The sequence below is a fragment of the Lissotriton vulgaris genome, chromosome 12, assembly GCF_964263255.1.
Source record: "Lissotriton vulgaris chromosome 12, aLisVul1.2, whole genome shotgun sequence".
NCBI lineage: Eukaryota > Metazoa > Chordata > Amphibia > Caudata > Salamandridae > Lissotriton > Lissotriton vulgaris.
The window spans coordinates 28,878,924-28,904,592 of NC_141700.1; the positions used below are offsets into that span (position 1 = coordinate 28,878,924).

The 25,669-nt window shown below is 45.3% G+C and overlaps 1 protein-coding gene across 1 annotated transcript in view; it reads right to left on the reverse strand.

Annotated features, from left to right (window-relative positions):
- MAU2 (MAU2 sister chromatid cohesion factor) overlaps positions 1-25,669 on the reverse strand; it is a 195,121-nt gene that overhangs the window by 131,173 nt on the left and 38,279 nt on the right. The window contains exons 2-4 of the mRNA XM_086946848.1: positions 9,449-9,466; positions 1,063-1,128; positions 578-673 (exon numbers count right to left, since the gene is read on the reverse strand). Coding sequence (XP_086802974.1) covers positions 578-673; positions 1,063-1,128; positions 9,449-9,466 — 180 coding nt within the window. The remainder of the gene's footprint in view (positions 1-577; positions 674-1,062; positions 1,129-9,448; positions 9,467-25,669) is intronic.

Below are 25,669 nucleotides of genomic sequence, written 5' to 3' on the forward strand. Positions count from 1 at the left end.
GGTGGAGTGCTTTCCCTACACGTCCTGAAAATATACCTGCGGGGGACTCTTCTGGGGAAGCAATGATTTGGAGAGAAACTCCTTAAGGCCATGGATATTCAACAGGAATAAACCAGACATTTTGAACTGTTAACACGGATTAGGTCTGATGTTCTAAAAGCCTTTTTTTCAAAGTTAAAATGGTTGCAACTTTCCTACAAACTTACATGCTTCAAAATGTGTCTACTTTAATGCTGTAAAAAAGGTGCGCTTGTGATTTTTTTTTTTATTAAAAGACCAGAAACTTGTCACTTCAATCAAATACGATAAGAGTGTCCACCAATGCACAGTGCCCCTTCGCCATTGTGTTTGGATTCATTTCCAGTACCAACCAAGTCCGGCAGTCATTTCTTATTGAGTTAATTAGTGACTCAAGGGCAAACAATATCAAAGTATACAACACAAGCAACGTATATATAATTTACTACTTAAAAAATAAATAAAATACATTACCACACCCACCTGCCACCATATACTACTTATCTCCAGCTAGATTTTAGCACATTTACTAAGATTTCATAAACTACAAGATACTCACCGCCAGCTGGAATAACAATCTACAATGCCAATATGGCGTCTGCTGGGAGATCTGAATGGCTTTTCGTAGAAGAGGTTTTGCAGCATCAACTGAATTCTGCAAGAGAGCATGACTAAATATGTAAGGAGGTACCAAAGTGTTAACAGATTTGCCTTGGCTAACAAAACGGAATAGTTAATTTAAACCTTAAGTCCAGTATGGAAAATCTAAAATAAACATTAACTAGATTTCATCTTTTTGAAATGGGAAGGAGGAGTAAAAAGGGGAAGTTCCTCAAAAGATTGTTTGCTCCTTCCTCATTATAAACACCCTACCATTACATTAAATCGTTTTGGGAAATATTTGTCTTTCTAACACATGATAATGACCAAATGCTAAAGTAGGTTATCCACGTGCAAGTCGAAGCAGGTACATCAATAACATTGTCTTTTTAATGTGATAAAAAGATGACATTTAAGCTACAGTCCTAAATGCCTGCTGCTTACCTCTTGACAGTAGAGTTCAGATAGAAGGCTCGCAGCTTCAAACTTCACATCTTCAAATTGAGATATCTAAGTACACAACATTAAGGAAATCATGCCTGGATGGGAACAGCGCAGTTACAGAATTTAAAAGAACACACATCTCCAATCTACATCTCCAATCTGTTTCTTCAGAAAGGGTTCTGGGAGCCGCAAAATTGTTTAAACCAACTTACAACTTTTAAAACATGCAAAATTGCTCAATTCCCGTGAAAATCCCTGAAACGGGTTTATACTTAGGAGTGTTAAACTAGAAAACAAAGAAAATTAAATTCCAAGCAATTCCGCAAATTATCAACAGAACTAGGAGATTACAGTGACACACACAGAAGGGAGTCAACAGGACTATAAGTAGTTCCTCAAACAGTTTGTTTTACACAAGCACTCAAGTAGAGCAGGAAGGATGCTAATAAATAGCCAGTAATATTAGGTGAAAAATAATATCCCACTGACCTGAGACAAGACATGAATTACAAATTCTCAAGCAAATGTGTAAAAGTGACAGTCAAAGAAAGCAAATGGTTGAAAGGGCAGGGCTCAAAGCCCACTTCATGTATACTGTTAGTGTCAGGTCAATGTGATAGCTGTGCTGTCAAAACCCGGCCTACAAACAGTACATCAATTGGTGGCTGCACATGCTAGATACCTGGTTCAATGAGATAGTTATCAATGGAATTCCCCCAATCTAGAAAGTTGCTGCTATGGTTACCATAGTTTAGAAGTATTCATTATTCCTAACTAATCACTCCTCTAGATTATTAGTCAACTTCTAAAATGGTTTGCCGAGATTTCATCATCAGATCGAATTGGCTGGGCGGAGAAGAATGGAATCATTCCTACAACCCAATAGGGTTTGGTGAGTGTTGCTTCATTTTACATGATTCAATGGCCTTAATAGCTATGGAAAGCAGAGTGCTGGACACCAATTCACCACCAGTATATTGCACATTTATTGATTTTACTAATTAAGACCCTTGACTAAATTAAAAAGGCACCACTATGGCCCAAGAAGCAGTGGTTAAGTGCACTTCGGAATCTTGTCATACGTGCACTGTACTCTGAGACACGGGCAGGTGCGAGATAATGAAAATCAAGCAAATGTGCCAAGATCAGCTGCCAGTCCAGGGAGTGCCGGCAATTCGCCATGGCTCCTTATCTTTTTTACATGTTAAATTACCACAACACCTGGGCCTATGCCCCAGTTTGCACAAATATCTCTACTCGGAGGCCGGTGCATTAGAGCTTTATATGCTCATGTTTCGTTGCTCAAACCACCTTGGATATTCAGCAAACTCTTAGTGTATTATCGCTGTGTTTATTTGGCTAAAGTCCAAATTCTATCCTTTGGAAGTCAAGTATCAGAGCTTTTGAATAGATGGGTGCAAAGGGATACCTTTCAATAATCATATAAAGCTAAAACCATACCACTAATAACGTATCAATGTCCCCATTTGATTCCAGGCTACAAACGTACCTTCCGATTCCACTGAAGGTATCATTTTGAATAAAATCCTATAACCAAGTCAGAATAAGACTGATATTTGTGGGGTCTTGCCCTGAAAGTACTGTTAGAAAATTACAAAAAACAATTTGATGGACAGAATGTAGATCAATGTCTTACATTCACCCCAGTACAAGGATCTGGGCCTAAATCCATCGTTTTTTGCACTCCACACCACCCTGGGTCAGATAATGGCTTTATGCAAATCAGCTCTGACCCTGTGCCCCATGGGAACAGTCCAGTCCGAACTACAACAGCCATATCTTTCCCAGACCGGAATCAAGCATCCGAGGACCGGACCGGTTTCGAGGTAACACCTCTCATCAGCCCGGCTAGCTTGACTCCAGTGGTGTGGACGCTCTGGGACCCACGTCTGAGCTACCCCAGTACACTCAGGGAGAAAATTACAAAAAACAATTTGATGGATAGAATGTAGATCAATGTCTTACATTCACCCCAGTACAAGGATCTGGGCCTAAATCCATCGTTGTTTGCACTCCACACCACCCTGGGTCAGATAATGGCTTTATGCAAATCAGCTCTGACCCTGTGCCCCATGGGAACAGTCCAGTCCGAACTACAACAGCCATATCTTTCCCAGACCGGAATCAAGCATCCGAGGGTCAGAGCTGATTTGCATAAAGCCATTATCTGACCCAGGGTGGTGTGGAGTGCAAAAAACGATGGATTTAGGCTCAGATCCTTGTACTGGGGTGAATGTAAAACATTGATCTACATTCTGTCCATCAAATTATTTTTTGTAATTTTCTCCCTGAGTGTACTGGGGTAGCTCAGACGTGGGTCCCAGAGCCTCCACACCACTGGAGTCAAGCTAGCCGGGCTGATGAGAGGTGTTACCTCGAAACCGGTCCGGTCCTCGGATGCTTGATTCCGGTCTGGGAAAGATATGGCTGTTGTAGTTCGACTGGACTGTTCCCATGGGGCACAGGGTCAGAGCTGATTTGCATAAAGCCATTATCTGACCCAGGGTGGTGTGGAGTGCAAAAAACGATGGATTTAGGCCCAGATCCTTGTACTGGGGTGAATGTAAGACATTGATCTACATTCTGTCCATCAAATTGTTTTTTGTAATTTTCTCCCTGAAAGTACTGTTAAGCAGTATACAAACTTAGCAACTTTTCTTCCTGGATTTGGTACGAGTTACCAAATTGGCCGACTCTTTGTATTCGGTTTATTCTTCATTTTGTTCAGCTGAGCTTAATCAACTTTACAGATTTTGGGTGACTCATCCACATTCAAACATCAAGACTCACTATGAAGCACTCATTTATACCTTCAGACACGTCTAATTTATAAATCAATTAGTCTTATTCTAAGCCTGTTTTTATAGGGAGATATGACCCTCTTTTCAAACTTGAAGGACTTTTTGTGATCACTCCGAAATTATTACCTGTAGATAAATGACCAAAACAAATTTGCATTAGGAACATATCAGCAAATCATAGAATATTCGTGTGAGTATTTCTTATACAGCTTTTTACCAAGTGTGCTAGAGACCAACTCTGTTTATGTAAACTTTAAGTATCTTGCTTGCAGCACAAATGCATTTTTAGGTCTCAACCTCTGCCAATGCTATTGTGCATTGCAGATGTCGAGACTTATAGAGTTGGATCCACGAAAGCTAAACCAGGCGGATTGCGCTGAGTGCATGTGCCCGTGCACACACTTTCCATTTGCTCTCAGAGCCGCCTGCCGCGCATCACTGCATCAGACCCGCCACAGCAATGCCGAGAGCTTCACTTCAAAGGGATCCGCTCCCCCGCCCCCTGCTTCACACTTCAAAGGAATGCGCCACCCGACCACGCAATGCCGAGAGCATTTGCCGGCCGCTTTTAATTTCATTTCGCGGCCGCTTTTAAGTATCCTGCGTGTCTTTTGCGCTTGTTTATTCATCCGATTCCTAACATATGGCATGTACTGAAAAGTTATGTACTAAACCTGGCAGAGTGGGTGCCCTTCGAACTTCTTGTTGTTTTTTTTGCAAGCACGCATTTGTCCTGATCAGAATTGGTGGAAAGCATCAAACCACCAAATACTTAATGCCACCGCAATCTCTTTTTGATTCATTTAGTCTTTTTCGTCTATTTCTTGAAAGCGAATCATTTTCTCCCGTTACTATCTGTATTTGAAGATAATTTGCTCACAACGGGGTCGGCTTTGAAAGTAACATTTACTGCCTGTTGACAGCAATGCCATTGTTTTATTATTTTTGACGTTTGAAAGACCGAGGGAATGTGCTCGCTTTCCATAAATTTCCTTCGTGGTTCCTCCCTTCAGGCGATATATGGCATTCCTAGATGCGCGTTTCCTTTAGTGACAGCGCCTCTGTAATTCTGGTCTAAGGACCCCTGTGCGGTGCTCTGTGGTAGTCTGTGTGCTCCGGCATATTTAAAGGCTTGGTGACTCCGCCCCATGGCTGTCCAAACACACTCTCTCCACAGGCCCCAACATCAAAAGAGCTAAGCCGAGGCCACTGGAAATTGGAACCACAGGGTTCTGTATATCAACTTCACCACTGTGATGGGCAGTTATTTCTTTCCATAATGCATCTTTTCTTAAGATCTGGCAGGTGTGTCTGTGCATGTAATGGGGAAGCACAGCAAGATGGCTCTTTATTTGCAGCACCACCACATTATCACCCGGCGCAACCCCACAGCGCCACCACACAGCGCCGCCTCCACGGCGTCACTCACGGCCTCCACAGCGTCACTCACGGCCTCCACAGCGTCACTCACGGCCTCCACAGCGTCACTCACGGCCTCCACAGCGTCACTCACGGCCTCCACAGCATCACTCACGGCCTCCACAGCATCACTCACGGCCTCCACAGCATCACTCACGGCCTCCACAGCATCACTCACGGCCGCCACAGCATCACTCACGGCCGCCACAGCATCACTCACGGCCGCCACAGCATCACTCACGGCCGCCACAGCATCACTCACGGCCGCCACAGCATCACTCACGGCCGCCACAGCATCACTCACGGCCGCCACAGCATCACTCACGGCCGCCACAGCATCACTCACGGCCGCCACAGCATCACTCACGGCCGCCACAGCATCACTCACAGCCGCCACAGCATCACTCACAGCCGCCACAGCATCACTCACGGCCGCCACAGCATCACTCACGGTCAAGGGCCACCACAGCATCACTCACGTTCAAGGGCCACCACAGCATCATTCAGGGGCACAACAAAATCACTATGCGCTCCCACAGCATCACTGAACGCCACAGCATTACTCGTCGCCACCACAACATAACTCCGCGCCATCACAGCATCAATCTGTGCAACCATTCAACAACAACTGGTTCAAATATGTTCTCTCAATGATTCAAGCTTTATTACAAATGTCACAAAAAAGATGTTAATATTTCACTCCTGTTCTTGGATTTTCGTCACAATAAAATACACTTAACAATCTTCACAAAAGTTATTTACAAAAGTTTAAGCTATTGCCATTATAAATTACAATCACTTATTTAATTATTTAAAAAAATTAAGCCATTGTTATTTGTAATATCAATACATCTAAGTCACGTAAATACAAAACATGTTGCATTACAAATGCTATAGGTGTCACATTTGCGAAAGTTATAACTATTGGCATTGTAAATGACAAAGCTAGTCATTTAGCTATTTTCAAAAAGAACATAAATAAAAAAATTGTCATTTACAAGACCAATAGCTCAAACTTTCATAATGCGAGACCTATTGCATTGCAAATGCTTGTTACTCTAACTGCTAAATCTTAACCTCACTTATATCTGCCACGGATGCCTAAGAAATACAGTGCTAGAAAATGGCGTACAAGTGAAATGCCATCAGTCACATACATTGCGCCAACACTCTTAAGGAAGAAAATCAGGTCACTATAGGATAAGACAAAAACATTAAACACAGTGACAATGAGAATTTTCAAGACAATTGAAACAGTCATGAGAATCCTACAAGAGTCAAAAATATAGCACCAGCGATCAGATAAAAGTAAAATGCAAAAACAGTCAATAGTAAAATAAATTGTGTTGATTAACCCATGTTATCAGACATATCATTCATTCAGCTGTGGGGAAGGCGGTTACAAATAAGTCAGGCAGCATGAAGAAATTTTGCAACTGCAACAACAATCACTTCTCTCATGTCAGTGCATAAAACACGTCATGCAGGTACAAACTGAGTACATCCCAGGAGATGGCATACAGGTTTGAACCATTGCAGACAGGACACTTGCTAAAAGTACAATATTTCTCACCTTATTGAGCACAGAAACTATTCACAGGCACCTCATTCCTCCATTTTAAATAAAATTGCTACGGGATACATCCCAGAACAATGTCAAAGTGTGATTCATATGCAGGTGAAATCTTGAGGTCTAAAACAAGTCTGTCAAGCGCCCTACCGCCACACACTAAAGTTCTCCCAGCCATAGGTGCTCCATAACCATGGAGCAAGAAACAGACTTTACTACATCTGGGGTGTCCTAAAGTGAGGACAAGGCAACCTCAACTCGTAATTTGATATATGCAAGCCAAGGGACCCACTCGCAAACCGGGGATCTTAAGAGGACCTTTATCGTAACTCTGAATGATTCCAGCTCATCTGTGGCCAGAGCCTATGCCAAGAGGTAATGAGCTGGAGTATCGCACTACGTCTGACTGGATAAATACCAATGTCCAAAAGTTGGGGAGGGCAAGGAGCACTTTGGGGTAGATTGAGGAGACTCCTGACAAACCTATCTTCAACCTTGGAGAGGTCCTCAATTCTCACGGGAAACCAAAACGCTACACTAGACATAACTGAGCTTTTCGATTTTAAGTTATAAATTGAATACTGCTGGAGCAGGTGACAAGCATGAGCTCTCAAGCATTTTAATTACAGCACCCGGTTCTTGTTGAAGTTACAGCAAGCTCTTAATGTGCATGGTGTACCTCAGCTTTTTAGTTAAACAGACCCCCAGATAAACTCCTGATCTTGCTGCAATGGAATGCCCTGCACCTAAACTATTTGCCCGCCCTGATTTGTATGGAGTGAGTACCATAAATTTAGTGTTTTTAATGTTCAGTTCAAGGCCTCTGCATACTACAAAAACTTAAGTGGTCAACTTTCACCTGCAGGCCAGACAGAGTTTTGGAAATTAGGAGCCTGTGGTGTACAAAAACCAGCATCTAGATTGTATACGAGCCTGGCTTAGGTGAGTCATTGCCAGGGAAATCAAGGGCTTTACTAGATTGTTAATGTTAAGTGTGAATACCTGACAGACACCAGTCACAATACTAAAGTCTGTGAGCTTTCCTTTGTACCCATAGCCAACACGGGCAATACTGAAAGCATGCAGACTAATTAAAACAGACTAAATGTTAGCTGGAACACCCATCTGCTTCTGAACTTACCGCAGCTTGGTTCTGCGGATCGAGATGAAAGCACATATCTTTTCCATCAGACAATTTGTAAAGTGTTTAAGTTACATGGAAGTTATTTATCAATTGTATTGTTTTTTTCCTCAACCTTTTTGTTTACAAGTGTTTGGATAGTGCGTTTTATTTTCTGTAGTTTTAGTAAACAATTAAAAATAACACCGAGATACAAACAGCGGATTTTAAAAGTAATTTGCTAATCAGAAACCCCTTCCTAAGTTCACAGTCGCATTAGAACATAGGAATAACACAGTTAACAGGTACTGACCTGCCATGACTTGCTTTGGGCTTATTTTCATTTGCACTGCCACAATTCATTTATTAGGCTTTTTTGTTTTAGCTTATGTCTTTTTTCCTTTCAGAATTTCACAGGGGACGGATAAAACACAGCTTTCCGCCACAGTCTGCACTTAAAAAACCCAGATTCTGTAGTCATGCAACAATTTGATTTTAAATAAATTTTTGCAAGGAATATGGGAGATTTCTTTTTATGTTCATAGTACAACCCACAAGATGAACCTGGTCAGAAAACAGACAAGCCAAATCCTTCATTTAATGTTCGATTTGGATTTTTATTTTGGGAAGTACAAAATGGTAAACTTCTCTTGTGGTGTAGCAGGAGAAGAGCTGCTGACTAAGAGCAGCTTTACAAAGGGAAGAACTGTTTCACTCAAGCATCACTTGATGTTAGTCTACAATGGACAGTTTTACTCCTAGCCAAGAGCCAGTTTCCTCTTCAGGTCGAGACTACACAAAGAGGAGACCCTTAAAAGGAGACTTGTCTCCCTCACAAGCTTTGTGAACACCTGCCTTTCTCCTTCGCAGTGTGAAGGATAATGAGCCTACAATGATCTGTAACGCAGATGCACATCACTTTGATCAGTGTAAAGACTGGATTTGAGAAAAATTAGACTGATAAGGGGAACCGATATTAACACTTCTCTTTAATTGATATCTTTAGCATTATACAGTATATCCTTTCCTAAACTACAAAAGTCTACAGCATCAATATTCTGAGTATATGAAAAATGGAGCAGTGGATTCTAAGTTTTCCACCAAATTCCCGCAAAGCTTACTCATTTCAATCTAGTATTGTAATTTCCCCCAAAAATATTTAAAGTAAAATTAACAAAATAAAAAATAATAAAGCTTAAGGCTGCCACCCCAACCCCCCTCCCCCTCCCCACCAAAAAAAACCAGTTGCAAGCTCAACAGGAGCCAAACCAAGTTAGAGTTAGACGTCTTTTTAAAGTGGACTAACTAGACAGATTTCACCCAGATCAGTCACTACCCAAATTAGGACACAGCCTTCTGGCCTCCTCCTGACCCAACACCCCCTTATCAAGGGTGCTCTTGGACAGTGAAGACATAGAAAAATAATAAAATTCCCACAGCCACAAAAAAGGATACTTGTTGCGATATCAGCCACTGAAAAGGAATAACATATATTAGTTTTTAACCAACAAAATAAATTATAACTAACAACACTAAAGCAACTGGGGTATAGGGCATAGAATGACTGCACTTTACCCAATATCTTGTGGTCTAGTTTTCAAAGAATTCTGTGTGCCAAGAACCTGAAGTCACATACTCCTAGACTCCCAAGGGCAATGCCCAAAATGCTTTACAATAGAACACAATGGTTCAGCACTCCCACACAGTACACAGTACACAGTAACAATGATAATCAAAAATAATGATTTAAAAGATCAGTTCAGTGGGACTTAAAGTTCTCTTTTTCTTTTATTCAAAATGTTCATACGAAGCGTAGCCAACGCGTTTCGTTTAGATTGGTTCCACAAACTTGAAGCCGTTACCGGGGTTGAGCCGATATGCCGCCAACAAACAAGCGAATACGGATGCCATAAGAATTGGTTGCGTATACTGGCACATTCTAAACAATCCTTCCTGTCTATAAGGATGAATACTTTAATCGAAAGATTGACCTGTTTTATTTAAAATAAGGCTATTATTGTCACGCACACTGGAAGTTCCGAATACTATGTCCCTGAAATACATCTGACAATTTCCATATCTTTCGCCCTGAAGAAGTCCTCTAGACGAAACGCGTTGGCTACGCTTTGTATGAAGATTTTAAATAAAAGAAAAAGAAAACTTCAAGTCCTACTGCACTGATCTTTTAAATCATTATTTTTTTGATTATCATTGTTACTGTGTGGGAGTGCTGAACCATTGTGTTCTATAACAAAATTAATTATGGTTTCCACCTACTAGACAACGGATACAAACTACAAGTCAGAAAGTGATTCAAGCGATTGAACAAGAACAAAGCCATGTTTCAATGGAGAATGAGCGGGGTTTCTTTAATGAAAGCAAATGACAGCGCTCATCACGGACACCGTCCAACCTGCTCTACATGACACAGAAGGTGGACTGTAAATGAGGAGTGCAAATAACCATAACAAAATCAAGGCTTGGATATGGTGATATCAAAAGGACAACAGTAGGTGCAGATCCATACAGGACGTCACAAAACAGTTAACTGGTGAGCGAACATGGACCAGTAGCGCATCAGTCAAATCTTGTGCGTGGAGACTTTTTCCATGGTGCACTGCTATTTTGAGTAATGTGCCCTTTCGTAGCATTAGAATATGTTCAGGTTTGCGCAACAGAGATGGAAAGTAGAAGCAATCTACTAATGTCCAATCTGTTACTCATCCAAACATTAAAAGCAACACGACCATACAGAGCACTGCTGAATAATAAGAAATCACAAGGGCCATTCAATGGTGCAAGCTGATTTACAGTCTCACACACACCGCTAAACACGCATTCTGTTCGGTTACTTTGATGAAGAGCAGCACGACAAAGTTTGTTGTGCAGATATCACAGAGAATCACTCTTCTCTAGTGTACAATTGGTACCTAATGCCTTTGAATTCTTTAGGTAAGATAATTTGACATCTGATTATAATTGAAATGGACCATGGAATGCTAAATGTCAATAATGAAAATGGTGCCAACCAAAATACGGTCCAGCTCTGGCACATGGTCCAAAAATAGATGGGCCGGGAAAATAAGATTACGAGGTACACACCACTTCGGGGTGCAGAAATACTAAGAACAAAGGGCAGATACCAAGGCTTTGATAAATGGAATCTCACTGGAATATCTTGGGTGGGGGACCTGAGGCCAGGGGGATGGGAATACAATCATTTGAGCTCCTGCAAAAGGAATATGATCTTTCCGTTAAAGAAACGTTCTGTTACATACAGATAAAACACGCGCTACAAGCAGCGATCCCCAAAAATATGACCTTCCCGGAGTCCTCTCCACTGGAAGACAGAATCCTGATAGACCACAAGAAAAAGAAAGCCATATCCCTAACATACCAAAAATTTATAAATAACTCATCACCTCCACTCACGACTCTCAAAAAGAATGGGAGGCAGACATCGGAGGAATAGACGAAGAAGTCTGGGGGGATGCCCTGTAGTCCCCAAAGGAAGTGGCCGTATCCAGTAAGTTCAGGCTAATACAACTAAAACTCCTTCACAGTATTTACTATTCAAGAACCCGTCTAGCTAAAATGGGCAGAATAGAGGAGACTACTTGTAGAAGAATGTGTTGGATAGAGGGGGCATAATACCATACAGTTTGGGTATGCACGCAGATTCGACACTACTGGGTGGCCCTAATCCAGAAAATGTCCGAAGTAGTGAAGAAGACCCAGGGTGGTGTCTCCTTAATATATATAGAAGCCATCTGACCTTAGCAAAAGGGGGAGAACATGGGTTACACTGGGACTCACAATCGCAAAGCGCAACATCGCAAAAAACTGGGGGGGGGTAGGGTGGATGGGGGGGTGGGGGTGGAGGCAGCACCCTGCTTGCTGAAGTGGGAGAAAAAATTAGATTGGTGCAGGGTGGCTGAAAAAACGGTACACACAAACAGAGGATGCCCCAAAAAGTGGAAATAGATTTGGGGTATGTGGAACACGTATCGGGGGAACCTGTTTGCAATTCCAGTCGGGGAGAGAAAACTCGAGAGGGGCAACCAAATGGAAGATTCCCCATAGTAATGAGAAGAAACGATCATAGATGTGGGCTAGGGAAACAAGGTGTCTAGGGAAAAAGGACTCTTGCCAATGATTGTGAGACGGTAATGTATAAAGGTGATGTAATTACTGCTTGGCTTACATGGTATTTGTTATTTCAACCGGTCATGTTCAATAAAAATATTTTTTTTTACATTTAAGTGGTGAGCTAGATGCAATTAATGAAAATCGCCTAGCCTGTGCTAGTTGGCGAAAATTTTAAATTTTCACTCTTTACCATTGCCATATGGCAAATTTCTCCAAAACTGAGTGCATCTACTGTAAACCAACTGGGCAGGATGAAACTTGTCCATGGTGTAGGCACATGGCTTAATTCAAACTGTTCACTGCATGCCTTATTGGGCTTAATGGCAACAAGACATGATGTGAAAAATGGTCATAACTGTAACTGAGGAAGGAGAGTTAAGGAGGAGAGCAAAAATGCACTTGATATGCTAATTGAATATACTTACACAGGAACTGAGCACTCCAGACTCCGTATATAAATCGGTAATCAAGCCATGATGGAAACGGATTGTTAGGTACCATATAGGTATTGCAAAAAAAGGTATGCATTGTGGTAACTGGACCTAAAGTATTTGACCATGCCAAACTAACAAGCATATGCTGGTTTACCATTTCTAACAGGGGACTTTGAATGCCTTTCTGACTAGAGCTGAATCATTATTGACCCACCAGAAAAAAAGACTCCCTGGAAACCCTCGTGGCACAAAAACGTTCGGCCATGGGTAGTATAGCAGTGACCAAATCCCCTAATGGAGTGGACCATTCGTGTTTGGCCGTACCTGATAGTAGCACAAACAGGGAAAGTGTCATTCTCAGCGCCTCGCCACCTTTGTTAGTATACCCATCACAAGAACTCACAGAAGCACAAACTGTTTGTATCAGCCTTCCTCAGAACGCTGCAGGGGAGGGAGCTGGGGCCACAACATCAACACCGTCTCATAGGCACCATGCATAGGCAGGGAAAGGCCATTACCTGCTCGAAGAGGGTCGCTAAACCTTGCAGTATTAGTACCACCAAGCTCTTAAATAGCGATGAGCCGCCAGCAAAGCGAACTAGGTGTGGGGGGTCTCTCAAATCAACACATAATAAACAAAAAACTAAGCCAGCAACATAAGTAACTAGGCCCTGGGATACAGTAGACCTAGATGCCAGTCGAACGCCAGACAGTGGTGAATGTGCTAGCGTAGAGTTGGGGGCTGATCTTGAGTATTGGAAAAGAGCTGAAACGCTGATAACTGTCCTTCTGGGGCATTTATTAGGCAGACTAAGGTCAATAGAGGAAAAAAGTTTGTTACTCCTGGCCCAGACTAAGGCATCTACCAATGATGCTAGTCAGTATGCAGTGGAACATCCCAAATTCCAATTCCAAGTAGCACCTGTAGTATCGGGGGGGGGGGGGGAGGAATGGGGTTAAAGAACAGTCCACAGGTTCACAAGATGGGGACACCAGAGCGTCAAACCCAGTCCCCCCCGGATGAAAATAGAACACAAGCACTACCACCAGGGGACACAAAGACCTCGGGTGGGGACTGCAGGTAACATCGCAGCACAACAAACAGCCCACATTAACACAGTGGATAGAGTCACCCCATACCAACATCCCAGGGAGTCATCGACACAAAGTGAACGATGTACCATAGATCTGCCAGTTTTTAAGATTACCCCCGCCGCATGCCCATATACTGTGGTTCTGACAGGTGTTCCAGCCTGCACGAATGATAGAGAAGAATCTACATTAATGCTGATTAACAAGACAGCTCATTGGTTGGGCAGGAATGTAGGTTTCAACATTACTGACTATAGGCACATTCTGATGGCCAGGAAAGTATCTTGGATTGGCAGCACCAGGAAAGCCTTCTCAGGGTACTGCGTTATTGTGACCTTAAGGTACCCCAAGCTCGTGTGTAAGCTGCTCTCTCAGAGCAAGGGGCTCTATCGAGATGAAGGGGGCTCAAGTATTAAAATGGTCCCACTTGGCTATTTTTATCGACACACGATGATCTCAAACAACCTGCAGGAACATATGGGGCATCGGGTGGGAGAGTATGAGGGAGGTTTTAGAGTCAAGACATACAACTTTTACACCTCCCTCAGTAATGCCAGAGATTTAAATGACATTGATTGACTGGACCTGCCTGGGTAAGTCAAAGGCGTTCATGCCCATGCAAGAAATGCCATCACCATAGTCCCTGGAAGGACAGAAGTGGCGATCACAGCTGGGGGAGCAGTAGTTCAAACCGGTTCAGACCCCAACGTAGCATGATTACAAGAGCTTATCGACCTAAATATGGAGGACGAAGGGCCCCACACCCGTCTGACATTGGTCAGTGCAGACAGGCAAAATGAGAGAGAAGTCAAGTTAGTTTCCTGGAATAAAGCAGGTTTATCCTCTAAATTTAAGAATGAAGACTGGGTACGATATATAAGGACATTTCAAATTATCTGTCTACAGGAAACATGGGAAGTGGTGAACAGTTCCTTCTATCTAGAGGGTTATAAGACCCACTTTGTCCCGGCCTGCAAGAAACTATCAGGGAGAGCTAGGGGAGGGTTGGTCACATTCGTTGATCCCAGGTTACAGGGCAGATGGACTGACTTGTACTGGGATTCTGATATTGTACAGGGGCTTAGGTTCTACAATTGAGGTCACAAGTTAATTCTTATACATTTTTATAATGCAATGCCATCTGGGCAGGGCATTGTATGCTTGCAAGAGCTAGACAGCAGGCTCACCCAAACACAAGAGCGAGGGGGGATGGCTCCACATCTGGTTTTAGTTATGTTATGTTATGTTAATTCATTTGTAAAGCTCGTCTGTTACCCGTGGGTGTCCTGGCACCATCTGCTATCCTGAGAGTGGGGGAGATTGAGGGTGAGACTAGAACAACCATGTTTTGAGCATTTTCCTAAATGGTAACAAATCCGTGCAGTTCCTCTGGTGAAAGGGAAGCTGGTTCCACAATTTTGCGGCACCTACCACAAAGCTTTTCCCACCCCATCAGGCTTTTTTTACTGGTGGGACTCTCACCAATTTTTGGAGCTGATGAGCGTAAAGGCCTAGTTGGTAGATACCATTGAAGTTGGTCCTGTAGATAGCGTGGTCCCCGGTTCTGGAGTGACTTAAAAACGAGGCACATGGATTTGAAATATACTCGTTGCCTCACTGGCAGCCAGTGAAGTCCACGGATTTCACTAGAGATTGGGGAGAATTTTGGTATGCCAGAAATCAGCCTAGCCGCAGTGTTCTGCAGCATCTGTAGCCTATGCAACAGCCTCTCTTGGATGTTTAAATGGAGGCTGTTGCAATAGTCCAGTCGTGACATAATCAATGCCGTAACCACCGTCTGTCGACTCTCCCTACGCAGGAAAGTGAGAATTTTCTTAGTGGTTCCAAGGGTGAACATCGTGGATGACACAATGGCGTTAACCAGCTTTTTCATGTCCAATCTGTCATCCAAGTACACTCCCAGGTTTTTCACTTGCGTGGAGGGTGAAGGCAAGGGTCCCAAAGAGTCGGGCCAACATTCAGAGGTCCACAAGTTAACATAATTCCCAAATAGAATGACCTCAGTCTTGTCTGAGTTTATTTTATTTATTTATTTAATTTTGAAAGTTGTATATACCGCTGGCTAGCCCCGGAGGTATCAGAGCGCTTTACATGAGCATCAGATCATAGTTACAGGTTACATGGTTACACAACTTAGAGCATGGCAACATAGTTACTTGTAAGGTCGAGATAAACAATAAGCACAAATACGTAAGGGGAAAAGGAGGCAAGGTGAGGGATTCAGGGGAGGGGGCTTGGAGTAGGGGAAGTAGACAGATAATGAAGGCGGGAAAGAAGAGGGGAGGTTGAGAGACACAGCATGGGGAGAGGAGGGGAAGGGTAACTGGGACACCGTCCAAAGTCCAGTAAGCTATGATCCCAGGGGAAGTGGTATTCCTTCCCTCTCTCTATTGCGAGAGGCTCCCTTTACGCAGTGGACTCTCTCCAAGGGGTCTCAGACTCCAAGGCCTACATACTAGATCCTTCCCCAAAAAGGGGAGAGGGAGTGCTTTGGCAAGGGGTGCCATACCATACCTCAAGTGAGAGTGGCTCCCTTGGCGCAGTGGACTCACTCAGCGGGTTCGCTGAGACTCCAGAATATAAATATTGGATCTTTCCCCAGCAAGGGGAGGAGTGCTTAGTCAAAGGGCACAAAGGACAGGGGGGTAGGCAGAGTAGATGGCAAGGGGGAGAGATTCAGGGGAGAGAGGATAGGAGCTAGGGAAGAGACAATAAGGAGAGACGAAAAGAAGTCTGCCTTAAGACCGACTGGGTAGGTGACGACCAAGGAGGGAATCCACGGCCCATCTCCCCTATAGCTAAACAAAGTAGCTCCATCGGGCATCAGACAAAATAGTTCAGTCTAGAAACATTGAGAGAGGAGGGAGGGAGAGACATAAATAGAGGGAGGATGCGGTAGGAAACGACAGGAGAGACGAAAGGAAGTGAAACAATGTGGTTCAACAATATACCAGAAGAAGATCAGCAAGTAAACATGAAATCAAACAATCAGCAATACAATTAGGGGAGGAGAGAAAGGAGAGAGAAAGTAGTGGGGCGTAGGGGAAGAGGGAAAGTGGGGTTAAGGGAAGAGACAACCGTAGAGACGAAAAACTGATCAATATTATTGGTATTATATAAGAGTAAAGACGGATCGGGACCAAAAAAGAGCATATATTTGTCCAGAAATGTAGAGAGAGGAAGAGACTTTAGAGACATATCTAGGGAGATGGAGACAAGAGGAGACTTTTATAAAATGCAGCACATGGTATGAAAGCAGCTAGAGGTGGAGAATTAGTGTACTTGAGCCAGTGTTGACAGGAGGAGTAGGTCTGGTGTTCGCTATCAGCCTTTTATCTTTGTCAGTGTCTGTTTTGTTTTGTCAAGGTTTTGGTAAAACATTATTGTTGGGTGAGCTACTGAACCCGTGCCAATATATGAAGAGAAATAAAATTGGCCAAAAGCAAAGATATTTTTTCTGTCAAACACCACATATTGGCATCAAAGTCCCTAGAACAGCAGGATATTAATTTGGATGCAGATGTGTTCCTTGTGAAAGATGTGTCACTCACAGTGAAGTTTAATTTAAGACAATTACTGGACATCCAGGATCCAACCGCTTCCATACAATCGTGTAGCTTGTGGCTCACAGCCCCTTCTGATCCTGGAAGAAGTGATACCACTATCTGCATATCGTCCGCATAGGAGGTAAGATGGAAACCAAAAGATCTTATCAATGGCCAGGGACGATACGTAGACATTAAGCACCTCAGCATCCTGAAGGTATCTGCTCAGGTGACTATTAATCAATTTTCCCAACATTTTGGCCGGAAAAGGTAGGCGAGAAATTGGTCTAAAGTTGCGAACATCTTTTGAGTCTAGATTAGGTTTTTTTTTTTTTGGTGTAAGATTTTTATTGACCGTTACCATCAAAATAACATCAGTACATCTGGTCAGTCATACATTTCGTATGGTAATGCAGTAGTTTGTACTTTCACACAGCTATTCAGCCGACAACCCTCCGATCCGGCAGCGAACGTTGGAAATGATGTGGAATGCCATCAGGATACAATAATTGAGTTTATGAAATCTTACGTTTTCTAGTCCATTTTTTGTTTTTATGTAAAAAAGTAAACAGAACAAACTCAATGGCTCATCTGTGATATATAGTCACAAAGTAAAAAACGATGTCAATGAAGTATGCCGATCCCAATTACCCAGGTAGATACCCCTCCCCCCTCAAGCACCAAACAAAGTCTAAATCTCTATTAGCAAAGGAACATTACCGGTCCCTCCCCGGAATACCCCCCGATTCAATCGACCAGTTCCTCCTCATCCTCCGAATCGTCGTCTTCGTCCTCCGGCAGCGGTTCACATAGGTCTCCTCTGTATCTATTCCATGCCTCCCATACCTTGTTCCATTTCTTTGGGTTAGCTCTCATTTTATACACAGTTCTTTCGGTTAGCATCAATTTATCCATAGTCCTGCACCACAATGCCAACGTGGGTACCTCCGCCACCCCCCATCTTTGTGCCACGTCGCGCTTGGCCACCATTGTTCCGATAGTAACCCACTGCTGTTGTCTAAGATTAAGGTCAGTACCCTCCCAAATATTCAGTAGGCAGAGGCGTGGCTCCGGCGTAAGGGAAGTGTCAAGAGCCTGGGATATTGTCCTCATGACCTGTTGCCAATACCTCCTTATGGACGGGCAATCCCACAGTGTATGCAATAATGTACCGTCCTCCCCACATCCCCTGAGACAGTGTGGGGTTTCAGCCCTATGTATTTTATGTAGGGTAGTGCTTGTGTAATATACTCTATGTAGTATTTTTAGTTGTATGAGCCTAAACCTGGCCGACACCCCCGCCTCCCTTGGAGACGCCATAGCAGCATTCCAATCCGTCTCGTCCATAGCTCCCAACTCACTTTCCCATTTCTCTCGCCAATTTTTGCAGGGGATCTGTGAGATTGTTCAACAGTTTGCGATATGTGAGTGAAGTGGCACGTGTTTGCAGAAAGTCTGTAAGAAGCCGGTCTTCTAGGGGTGAGGACTCTGGGATGGTGGACCCCGGTTCCAGTACCGCCAGCAAAGCGTGCCTTATCTGGATGTACCTATAGGTTTCAGTGGGGCCTAGTGCGTATTGTTGTTGCAGTTGTGAAAAGGGAAGCACCCCTGTGGACGTCCAAAGATCTCCCACCGTTGAAATGCCTATATTATCCCACTGGGTGAACCCCTTGCTGGACCTAAGGCAACCCAATTTTTTGGTGTCCCAAAGTGGGGTCAGCTTTGTGATGACCCCCTTCCACTTTAGCCGTGTGAGCGCCCTGTACCATAAAGTAACTGTATGCTTAGTAGGGCCAATCAGTCCCTTAAGAAGACTCGGGTTGTATAACGGGGCCAACAAACTTTGCGTCCCCAATTGGGTCCTATCAGCCAAATATGCCGGGTCATCGTGTGGTGCGTGGATTAGTCACCACTGCGGTGACTTTACGAAAGTAGGAGAGCGGAATTACATCTGGGGTGTTCTCCAGAGCATACAGGAGGCGCGGTAGCGCCATCATTTTAAATAAGGTAGCGCGCCCCAATAGCGTGAGTGGCAGGGCCGTCCAGTGTCGGGCATCTGCTTTCAGGCGAAGGAGGGGGGGCGCCAGGTTCCGATCATAGAACACGCTCGTGTCACCGGTGACATGTATGCCCAAGTATTTAAAGGAGACATCAGTCAACACTAGAGGACACTGTTCAGGAAGGATTGGTATAGGGCCTTTCAGGACATAAAGGACCGACTTTGTCCAGTTAATGGTATATCCGGAGGTCGAGCCATGTTTATCACAGAGTGCCAATAATATCTGGACACTCGATCCGGGATCAGATAAGTAGACCAACATATCATCAGCATACAGGGATACTCTGTCTTCCCAGGCATCAGTCCATTTAATACCTTTCAGTAGTGGTGTTCTCCTAATAACAATAGCGAGTGGTTCAAGGACTAGCGCGAACAATAGCGGGGACAAGGGGCAACCCTGACGAGTCCCACGCGCCAGAGGAATCGCTCGGGAGATGTGGCCATTGGCCGCCACATGGGCTACCGGGTCCGTGTAGAGAAGCCTAACCCACGATAAAAATTTTGGTCCAAAACCTATCCGGGTCAGAACTGCAAACAGGTATTGCCACTCTACCATATCAAGCGCCATTCTGGCGTCCAACGACAAAATGGCCGCCGGCTCCTTCAGCAAATGTGCTCGAGCCAGTGCGCCATGCACCCTACGGAGATTGAGTGCCGTGCTCCTATGCGGCATGAAGCCCGATTGGTCCGGGTGGATCAGTTGGGATAGATGCGGGGTCAGTCTATTTGCAATCAGTTTCGCCAAAATCTTCGCCTCTGCATTGAGGAGCGAGATCGGGCGATACGACGTACAGTCCTCGGGAGGCTTGCCTGGTTTCGGGATGGCCACTATAGTCGCTAAACGCTGGTCCAAAGGCAGTGTCCCGGCCCCTCGGCAGTCCTCGAACATGGCCAACAGTGGTAGGCCCAATGTATCCGTCATTGTTTGAAACCATTCGATCGATATCCCATTAGGGCCCAACGCTTTACCTGTATGCAGTGCACCTATCGCCACACGGAGTTCTTCCACCGTGAGGTCTGCTTCCAACTCAGTTACCGCCTCCGGCGACAGCGTCTCTACTTCTACATCCTGGAGAGCTAGCTCTGCCGCCTCTGCCGTGACCACCACCCCCGGGGTATAGACTGCCTGAAAGTGATCCGCTAAGAGGTCAACAATTTTGGAGGAGTTTGTGTGACACGTCCCTTCCGGGTCCCGCAATTGCAAAATGTGCCTGCCGCCGCCTTGTTTCCTGTCTAACCAGGCCAATAGTTTGTTGGCCTTATCGCCTACATCATAAATCCTACTCGCTGTTGTCGTCTAAGAAGGTCGTCATGTCGCTGCTGGCAGAGGTGTAATGCGTGTCGAGTGTCGTCCGACGGCACAGCCATATGGGCCGCGTTAGCCTGTTCCAACTGCAGTTCTAACTCTATCAGTTCCTGTTTCTGCTTGCGTTTATGGTCGGTTATGGCCGCGATTGCCTGGCCTCTCAACACCGTCTTATACTCTTCCCACGGAGTTGTCGGGGAAGATACCGAGCCGGCATTTTTCCTGGAAGTAATGCTTGGTGGTTGTTTTCAGGGTTTTTCGAACTGGAGGAAGTTTAAGATAACCAGGGTAGATGGGATAGATTCGCTTGCGAGCCGCTGCTGTGCAGGACAGTGTGGCAGTCAAGGGGGAATGATCTGATATACCCCGGGGCCTAATCTGCACGTCAGTAATCGTGAGTCTGCCACCCCCCAGTGTAAGGAAGTAGTCAATGCGGGACAGGCAGTCATGAGTGGATGAATAGTAAGAATAATGGCGATCCGTGGGGTGGAGCTGCCTCCAAATATCGACCAGACCCTGTGCCTCCAGAAAGTCCCCAAATTTCGTTGGGCCAGTGGTGGGGGTGCGAATCGGGAATCTATCCTGGTCAGTATTGGCCAGTGCATTGAAGTCTCGGCCCACCATCAGGTCCCCGTCCGGGAGTTCCAGAAGAAATTTGCCCAGGTCCGGAAGTGCCGATGAATGTAGCGCTGGCGGGATGTATACAGACACCACATTAATGGGCACACCTTCCCATTGCCCACACACTGCCGCGAAGTGGCCATGTTTGTCTGTTTTTGTGGATTGTTGTATGAAGCGCAATGTTTTTATCACCCCAACACCCGTCCCTCAGGACCCGGAGGTAAAATCCGAATGTACAACCATGTGATAACCTCTTCTGTCTAGAGCTCTGGTAGCTGCACCCACCAAGTGTGTTTCCTGAAGCAGGGCGATGTCGCAGTTCAGTCGCCTGATACACTGCAGAACCAGTCCCCTCTTAACTCTGTCCCCAACCCCCGGACATTCCATGACATTATTTGTAGCGGTGGCACAGGCCCTATCCCAGTGTCAGTTGTTATGTTATTAGGCCGTGGGTGGTCCGCCATCGTGTAGACGTGTATGTGAGTTGGGATTCCATGGGGCAGGACGGAACTATGGTCGATGGAGGACTTCCCCTCCATGTGTAACTAATCGCATGTTGGAGTCTTCGTAGTGCTAGAAGATCAGCAGTGGCATACCCGGTGTATGGAATGCGGTTATGTGTGACTGAGTAATTTCCAGATGACTATTAGAGCCAAACAATTCAAACTAATAAACCAACGAAACCCCCCCGTTCCCAGAACTCCCGCCCGCCCTGCTTCCCTGCTACACGGACTCAAAACTGCCCGCCACCCCAATTTAGCAGAGTGCTTAGACCCACCCCAAAGAAAACACACAGTTACTTGCTCGTTGGGGGTGAGGAGTACTCCGGAATTAGCGACCCCTCATACCATCTGCAGAGGCCCTCGGCCCAGTGTCCATGGCGGTTCCAGCCGCAGTCCCAAACAATAATGTCTCATACCTGTCGAGTGTTCATAAGTCTACCTCCTGGTTCGTGTTGCCACTGTCTCTAACTGGCGAGCTTCTGCCACTGTTCATATCAGCGTCTCCAGCGTCGTCCCGGTCGTTCGGATGTTGGCCACTTTTAGTCCGTCCAGGGCGGCGAGAGTGGGAGGCAGGACGCCAGCCGTCCAGCCAGTCTCGTGCAGTCTCAGGGTTGTCGAAAAACCAGGTCCTGTTCCCCGCCACCACCCGGAGCTTGGCCGGAAAGATCATAGAATATGGAAGTTCTCGTTTCCTGAGTTCCTTTTTAATGTCCAGGAAAGTCTTCCGCCGCCTGGCCACCTCCGCTGTATAATCCGGGAAGAACGTCACTGTAGAGTTCAGAATTTTCACTGGCGGTGAGACCCGCGCCGCTTGAAGGATGACGTCCCGGTCGCGGTAATTAAACATTCTCGCTAGGATCAGCCTGGGCGAGGCCCCTGGCTTAGGCTGACCTCCCGGGACTATGTGCCCTCTCGACTGAAAAGAAGGCCGACAGTCCTTTAGGTTGAAGGTGTGTTTTAATGAGGTTTTCCACGTACAGATCCATCGCTCTTGTGCCCTCCGACTCCGGAACACCAAGAATGCGTACATTGTTCCGCCTGGAGCGGCCTTCTTGGTCGTCCAGCTTATCTTTTAGGATTTTGTTCTCCGCCATTACCGCCTCCATGGCCGTCTGTAGTTCCGAGACATCCTCAACCAGCCATTTCCTAACCAGTTCTAATGAACCTACTTTCTCGGCCATCTTGTGAAGATCCACTCGGATGAGGGTGATTTCGGTCGAGATGGAACGCACCGTCGTTTGAACCTGTGAGAGAGCCTCCTTCATAACATCATCCAGCGTCGCCTTCTTCGTCCCCACAGTATCGCCTGCTTTCGTGGAGGAGTGTCTTCCATCCGCAGGAGGGAAAGCGGTTTTGTCGTTTGTGTATCGTTCGATACGAGTCTGAGTCGTAGCTCCTTTAACACCCTTCCCGGCCATAATTCGATCACGGAAATGATACAGTTCGTCGGAGCGATGGAGCACCAGGAGCAACCACCGCCACAGCGCGGCCCTCAGTCTAGTTCAAAGAGAAGCTCCCGCAGCAATGGGGGGAAACGCCCCAATGATCTTAACGGAGCAGATGGTCAGCGCCTTCCCGGCAGAATACTATCCCTATGGTGTTCCTGAAGATTCTCGGGCACCTCCTTCAACGAGCTACTTTCAGTTATGGCAAATGTTCCGTCCCTAGACAGGGACCCCGCTCGCCGGCCGTCGCTCGGGGTGGTTCCCCAGCACCGATCACTTCCTGTCTGTGGTAGCCGATCAGACTGCACTTCCGGTCGGCTTCATTCGCCACTAGACTCCCCGGAGGCAGGCCTGTGCTTCGATCGAATCAGCACTCGACGATAACTCCGTCATCCGGCCCTCGATTTTTGTCCGGGTACTTGCCGCCAGTTCCGCCCGGTCTCGGGCGTTCGGTGCCTCCGTCTGAGGTAAGATTTAGCCACGGATTAACGTGCGGATAGATGGAGGCCGCTTCCCTGCCGGAGCTAGTCCTCTATGCTGCCGCCATGTTCGGCCGCTCTAGATTAGGTTTTTTTAGCAGAGGAATCAAAGAGGCAGTCTTCCAGTATGCCGGAAAGCGGCCTACCTCCAGTACAGTATTAAAAAGAGGAGTAGGAGCTGCAGTAAAGATTTGAGGGATCAATTTGGCTATTTTAATAGGACAGGGGTCATAAGGGGAGCCTGATTTCAAATTTTGCAGAAGTATGGCAGTGTCTATGTTAGCTAGCAGAGGGAATTCAGTCAATGAGTTCTGAGTTTGGGAGGCCGTATTCCTATCCGTGCCGGATTCATATGAAAGACCATTGTTGGCGTTGTTGAAGGTTGAGAAAATATCCTCAACTTGGTCTAAAAACTAACTGGGGATTTTATCACAAAGCTGGCGTCTTCAATAGCCACCTATGCCCAAATCTCAGAGCTAAGTGTGTGAACTGGTCTAAATGCACATTGGAAGAGGGCCCGCACTTGGAACATACCAAGGAGGGAAAGGCACTTAGTAAATTATTAAATGTGCATGCCCTCACACTAAATCGGAAGATCCTAAGTAGTTTGACCAACAATGCTCCCGCGCCTCAAGAGAGCTGAAAGCTGCTTTAAAATCCACTCCAAGAGAAAAGGGCAGGGTGATCATCTGCAGGGCAAACTACAAGTTAGCTGTTAAAGGCCGCAAAATAAAATTACAACACCAAGCCTGGGAGGATCTGAGGGAGGCGATGGAGTTAAAAAATTCAACTGCCTTCTGGAAAGTCATAAATAACTCCTGTTTCCAAGGGGCAAATAAACCTAGGATAGCTAACAACATTCTGCCAGGGAAATGGCAGTAGCACATTTTTAGGCTCCACAACCATTGCACAGATAAGACCCAGGCGGAAGGTAACAGGGTGGGAACGGAACATCACTGAGATAAGATTTTATTTGGGTGAGATCAAGGCAGGGATTGAAGGTTTGACCCTAAATAAGGCCCCCAGGTCCCAATGGGATTCCACCTGATCTCTTTCTGAGCAAGGTAGATCTATGGGCGCCCATCCCGACAAGAGTCATCAACGCAGCAGTCAACACTACAATGCCACCATCCAGGTCAACAGTCACATTAGTCCCCATTTTCAAAAAAGGAAATAAAGATAGCCCACTTTGTTACAGACCAATCTCCCTAATAGATGTGTCAGCAAAGGTGTTAGGGAGGGCTATCCTCAGCCGATTAATTGATTGGGCTGAGGACCAGCACATTATAACTGACACCCAATTTGGTTTCAGGCCTGGGAAGTCAACAAACGATCAATGTCTTAACTTATATTTGCTTTCAGCCAAGTACACTATCGCCAGCAAAGGTACCATGTACATGGCATTCATGGACTTGACGGCGGCCTTTGACCGTGTCAACCGAGGGAAATTATGGGCAATCATGGGTGACCTTGGTGTTGCCCCAGGACTTAATATTCTAAAAACCTTGCACTGGGACACCACCGCCACGGTCAGATATAACCAGGAGGGAAATACCACAAAACCATTCTCATGTTTTAGTGAGGTCAGACAAGGCTGCATTCTGCCCCCCTTTTCTTGTTTACATTGTACATAAACAGAATTGATCAGGCACTTAGCACTTTAAAGGTTGATACACGGAGCATTGGCTCACATGGGATACCCGTCCTGCTTTATGTCGACGATGCAGTCCTCTTGGCCCGCACACCCAAAGGGCTACAGATTCCGATAGATGGCTTTGTTCTTTTTATGGAGAATTTAGATTTTTGTCCCAACCTGTCAAAATTACTTGTTACGGAAGTGGGCAAAAAAAAACAAGTAAAATGTACAACTTTACCATTGGTGAACATCGGTTGGGCAAAGTACATTCTCTCTCGTACTGGGGATTTTATTTGATGGCTATTTTGATTTTTAAGATTTATTGGAGGAGAAATGTCTTATTTTAACTAGTTGCTCTAGGTCGATCATGAACTTTGCACAAAGGT